At 42.7% G+C, this 6007-nt stretch overlaps 1 protein-coding gene across 1 annotated transcript in view; it reads left to right on the top strand.

Annotated features, from left to right (window-relative positions):
- Positions 1–801: 801 nt before the first annotated feature.
- The window catches only part of PLPP3 (phospholipid phosphatase 3), a 68250-nt gene continuing 63044 nt past the window's right edge, over positions 802–6007 (top strand). The window contains exon 1 of the mRNA XM_005284771.5: positions 802–1487. Coding sequence (XP_005284828.2) covers positions 1349–1487 — 139 coding nt within the window. The 5' untranslated portion in view covers positions 802–1348. The remainder of the gene's footprint in view (positions 1488–6007) is intronic.

Here is a 6007-nt window from a genome sequence, read left to right as displayed (position 1 = left end):
TGCCTTCAACTCAGGGTTGTTAAAATTACAACCCCGCCAGTCAGGATTCCAAGGTAGAATTTCCATTACTTCCTAGGCAATTTTTAATCAGATCAAAGGGGAGATCAACAGAGGTAATAATCCTGGGTAAATAGTGTGTGTGCAGCCTTGTAACTCTGGGACTGTTCAAGCCAAAAATCCAAATGCTTTAGTTATTCTAGCTTCATTAACACAACATTCCTTCTGCAGCGGGGCAAAGCAGCCAACTTTGTGGAGGGATTATGCCACTGGATGAGGCAGCCAGGAGGGATGTCTGTGGTCAACCTATTCCCTACATACTGTGCAGTGGTTGTGTCCAGGGCCCCAAGAGCAGTTGCGACCCAAACCTGCTTCTGTATCCCTGTTTGTGGTCTGGCATAGCAGGGTGCTCGCAAAGAGGTTTCAAAATACTCCTTATGCTGGGTCACAAGGCACAACAGAGCGCTCCCTCAGAGGGGGTTGATCTTAGCACACGTCACCTGTAGAGCCGATCAGAAGAAAAACCCAGTGGAGAGATTTAAAGAGGCAGTTGCCACCACGTACCCCACCCCCAGTGTGGAAATCCTCCAGCCTGAAAACATTTTCTTTTCTTTTTACACTTGGACTGTGAACACTAGGGGCTCCCTTCTGCTTGGAGAGAAGCTTTTCCTGACTTTTTTTTTTTTTTTTTTTTTTGCTTTTCTTCCCTCTGCAAAAAAAAAAAAAAATGTGGAGTTAATTATCATATGTATATGTCAGCCTCAGGAAGGGGGCTGTACTTGGATATCCCATCAGAGCCAGAGTGACTTCGGGTTTCTTTTCTTTGTGTGTGTGTGTGTGTGTGTGTGTGTTGTTAAAGGGGTGGAAAGGACCTGGGGAAATAAAAGTACAGGCACCAGCCCCTGCCAGCAGCAGAAGCTGCAGCCCCCAAGCAAAAGCAGAGCTTTGTGTTAAACCGGCTGGGGAAGTTGCTTTGCAAGATCCCAACTTCCATTCATTGAGCCAGCATCCAAAGGGGGCTCCGGTGCCGCTACTATTACACCCCCCCAGGACTTGGTGATTTCCAAACTTGGCCAACTTTTTCTCGATCGCATTTTTCCCCCCTTTTATTTTTCTCTCCCCACAAGGACATTGAACGGTTTGAGACGAACACAAACGTACCTCTCGCCTCCCTCTGGCCCTCCCCTGCTTTCCCCCGCCGGGAAGAAGTTTATACAGCAGCCACACCACCGCCTAAACAAAGTCTGTCCACCAGCGACCGCCTCCTGCGAGCCCAGCCCGGGCAGCGCGCCCCTGCCTCTCCAGCGCCTGGATTGCCGCTTGGGGACCGGGTTTGCTTCCCCCCCAGATCATGCAGAACTACAAGTACGACAAAGCGATCGCTCCGGAGAGCAAGAACGGGGGCAGTCCTGCCCTGAACAACAACCCGGCCAAGAGCAGCAGCAAGAAAGGGCTGCTCATCTGCCTGGATCTCCTCTGCCTTTTCATGGGTGAGCGTCGCCGACCCGCAACTTTCTTCTCTCTCTTGTGGTTCATGCACTTCTCTGCTCCCCTCCCCCGTCCCCTCTTGCGGCTCACTCTCTGCTGAAACTGAAAAGGAAGAGCTTGGGGTTTTGTTTTTTGGGGTTTTTTTTGCCTTTTGCAAATGCATCTTACTTGCTGACTTCTCCCCCCACCCCTTGCATTTTCCAGTTTTGCTGCTGCTGGCGGTCTCTTTTGCGAGAGCTCTTTTTGTCCCCCCACTCTCTCTCTTTTTCTCCCGTGCAGTCAGCTGTATATTCCCAATCTGCCCGCCCTGTTTGAAAAATTATGCCAAAAAAAAAGCACTGCAAAGATTTGCTAGAGTGGCAGTTTGCACTGGCTGTGTCCAAACCAAATCCCCCTCCCGAGGGGTTTGTTACAAAAATAGGGACAAAGTTGCGAAGATGTTGCTAAAGGCCACTGGGGCAACGAACGTGGCTTGAGTTGACTTTCGAAAGCCTCCCCCCCGTGTGAAAGCCACAGCGATGTATTGAAAACACAAAGTAGTCCTGGTGTCAATCCAAATAAAATGGATGTCCCAGCAGTGAGCAGAGCTTCTGTCTGTCCTCAGTATGTAAACACAGCATCTCCCAAACTTGCTAGCTTTAGGAGCGGCCTGGGGAACAGGCATGGTTTTCATTTTATTTCTGTCTAAACAATAGTTTGAAAGGTGCCATCCCAGATTTAGTCTGTTGGGAACATGTAGTATGTGTCCTTCTGCAAAGTACAAGAACCGCAGGGGGGAGGGGGAAGCAGTGGTTACAGTTTGGGAGGTAATGTGTGATTTGTCCTACCAGGTTGGTGTCTTCAAGGTTTTAGGCTTTTTCAGACTACAGTGCCGGTATATCTCCGCAACTAAGCAAAAAAAGGGGAAATATAGTGGTCTTATGGGTGGACTTGGTACGATACAGGTCAGTGTAAGAGGTTGAAAAGAGTGAGATACAGTAGTTGATATGCCCCACTGCTGACAAACACTCATCTCCCACAGTAGCCATGGGTTTCATTAATCAAGAAACAGGCATGCCTCAAGTTTAGAAAACTCATTGAAAGAGATCTGGGGGGCGAGGCAAGATTAAGTCAGGAAACTGATGAAATCACAGTTTTTACTTGTAATAGGTTTAGCTACCAAGCCTTGTTTTGATATGATGATAGGCGTTTCATAGAGAGATTACACTGATAAAGAAGCCAGGCCCTGCTTCCTCTTGAATCAGGCCAGGTTGTGGCATTAAAAGACCCCTAGCTGATGTAAGCTGGCACCAGTCCACTGACTGCATTGGAGGTTCACCAGTTTACACCAGATGAGGATCTGACCATGTGCTGAGTAATTTGTGTTGATACTGCCCAGTGCCATGACCTGAGGCATATATATAACGTGTTAAAAGCACTTTCACAATCATAATAGTACCTCCCCAGTGTAAATTAATGCAAGGACAAGACATAATAAGTCACTCTTGTGAAAACAAACTCGTCCCGTTCCCCTCAGGCGCTGTATAGTTTGTAAATGCTGACTGAGATGCTGTGTCAAGCTGCTGGGCTCAGAGACATTATTTCAGGAGGTGAAAGCCCTCTCTCATTACTCTATTATGTGTCATATGATGATTAACACTTAAACTCAAAGGATTCAGAACAAGCCTCTTAATCTCAGAAAGACTATGTCAAATGCTCATTTTCCCTTACTGGCTGTGTGGAAACAGATAAGAATGTGTTAACTTTTTGCAGCAACCCATCCCTGACTCATAAGGCAAACTCACAAATAGTATGGGCACGTGTGTTTTGGTGGCTGTGCGGGGTTGGCAAAGGTGATTTTTTTTTCTTAAGCAAATAGAGACCAGATCCTACAGTGCTCCCAGTGAGAGTTTTGCTTCAATGGAGTAGGATCAGGCCCCCTGCTTCTCTTCATACTCTCTTAGACGCAACTTTGTGATGCTGGGAAGTAGCAGCACTAACTTTTCTGACAGCTGTAATTGACAGGAAAAAGAACCAATGGGGTAGGCTTTTAGGTTGATTTTTCCAAGCAACAATTCCCTCCTCCCCACATAAGGGAAAAAAATGTGTATAGAAATGTATAAAATCCATGTGCCAAACATAGGGACTGGAGAAAACACTTGGGGTTTATTACAGCTTTTTTTTTTTTTTTTTTTTGCCTCAAAATGATGTATCACAACACACTATGCTGGCAACAAAAGAAAAAGGATATGGCTCTAAACAGTATCCAGGGGGCACTGTGGTCTAGTGGATCAAATGTACGGCTAGAAATCCCAGACCTGGGTTCCAATCCTGTTTCCAGTGCAGACTTGTTGTGTATCCTTGGGGAATTCAACTTTCTGTGCTTCAGTTATCCCATCTGAATAACCAAACTTACTCACCTTTTGTAGGTTTCAAAGACAGCTACAGATGGAGATGGGTGCTGTGTAACAAACAATTAAGCACATCATAACAAATGACTAAGCACATTTCATAAAATTTAGAAACAGCTGAGAAGGAAAGGATGGGCATTGTAGGTTACGTTTGGTTGTTGGGATACATCATTTGCTCTAGTCCAGTCCTCCCCTTCCCCTTCAAAGTACAGACATCTCATTATATGTATTTATAGAATAAAAAATAACTATTTCCTTGAAGTATTGTGTGTGCACTGAAGAAAGTGATTTAAGACATCTTGTAGTAACATATCTAGAAATCTGTTGATTTGCTTTGCTAGAGAAACTCTGCTTTTGCATTTAAAGAAAAGTATAGCATTGTCAACAGTTTCTTTCAAAATACCTTGCATGCTGAAACATCTAGCATTTGAAGATAGTTATGTATAAGGTTGACTATTTAATTGACGCATGCAGGAAAAGTCGACTGGCTTCCAACAAATAAATTAATAACAGAAGCATGTGAGTTTAATATTCTAGACACCACAGTCTTTAAAACAATTGTTTCTGCTTAGAGCACATTTTTCTGAAGACTGTCAGTTTGATTTAATTTTTACGTAGTTTATTGATCATCTGGTCTCTATTACTAGGCACTAATATATTAAGAAGAGAGACATGGTTTTCTCTTTATATTCCCACAGGAATACAGACTAGTGCAGAAAGCTTAATCTTCTTGTATCTGGAAAAAATAAAATATTTGATATGCTCTATATAAAACTGATATAAGTAGAAAGATATAAACTAGCTTGACTTACCTCATTCTTCTAAACAGAGGGTTAAATTCTTGGTGAAATGATTCCTACAGGTCAAATCCTCCAACCCTTTACTCACATGAGTTCTGTTGACTCGAACAGCACTCCTTGCATGAGCAAGTACTACTTGAATGAGTAAAGTTTTGCAGGAATTATCTGACATATGTTACCAAAGCACCAATTTACAACTGATGTTCGTGGATAATGTATGCAGTGTAACTACCCCTTTATGTCTTTTTGATGCCGATTATTTCAGGTGGGAGCAGAAAGGGAATGGTGAATATTCTAGTATATCTAAGTAACATTTGGAAGTGAGAGCATAATTTGAACAGCTGAAGGAAGGAGTCTGAGTCTCGCTTAATCATGTGCAGATGCAGAGAGCTGGTAAAACGTAGTAAGACAATTATATAACCTGTAACCATGATGCACGTGTGTGGAAGGTCTTTACAAATATACTCAAATTAATAATGATTTCAGGATTGTTGGGGGATTATTCTGTGACCCAACTACCATGTGCGAATACACTAACAAAGATCAGAAGTTATTAATTTCAAGGGAAGGAACTTTTCTGCTGACCAGCTGGCAGAAGAAGAGTCATTAGCTTCCTAATATAATCTCATCCAGGGACGAGAATTCAGTAAAATTTTGCAGTGTTCATGAGCTCTTGATTCCCATCTAATCTTCATTTTATACCTTTGAGCTCTTTAGAAAAAGGCCTGTTTTAGTTCAGTGTGTCTCGTGTTCATTTGGTTTGTGATGCAAAGAAGGTATTTCAGTGAAAGGAAATGTAATCTATTGGCAAAGATGGGACAAATGTAAGAAGAGGAATATCCATGAAGAGTAGTGACTCCTGTTCAGAACTATAATGAAAAAAGTGATCTATTTTATGGTGGTGGGAGGCAGTAGTAAAGACACTGAGCCAGATTCTCAGCTGGTGCAAACTGTTGACTCAATAGACCTGTGCTGATTTATACCAGCTGAGAACCTGGCCCATAACATACAGAGTGACAAGGAGACAAGTCCTTAGGCTCTTCTGATTTGGAGGTAAATCATAAAATTAGTAAAACTTTCCTTCATTTGCAATATTCTATGATGCCATATTTACTTCTACCAGTGTGAATAAATATTGGGGGAGGGGAGAGAATATAAAATATTCTTGAAATTTCCATTAAAAACATGCTTTCTCCACTATTAACTTTCCAGGAGTTAGTTCTGTATAGACTCCCTTGTTTAAATACACAATCAACCTCCTTCTGAGAGCAAATTACCAATGAGAAGGAGATTACCTAGATTTTTTTTTTTTTTTTTTTTGCCTAGATGTGA

Source organism: Chrysemys picta, chromosome 8, assembly GCF_011386835.1.
Source record: "Chrysemys picta bellii isolate R12L10 chromosome 8, ASM1138683v2, whole genome shotgun sequence".
Lineage (NCBI taxonomy): Eukaryota > Metazoa > Chordata > Testudines > Emydidae > Chrysemys > Chrysemys picta.
This window is presented reverse-complemented; position numbering and strand designations above follow the sequence as displayed.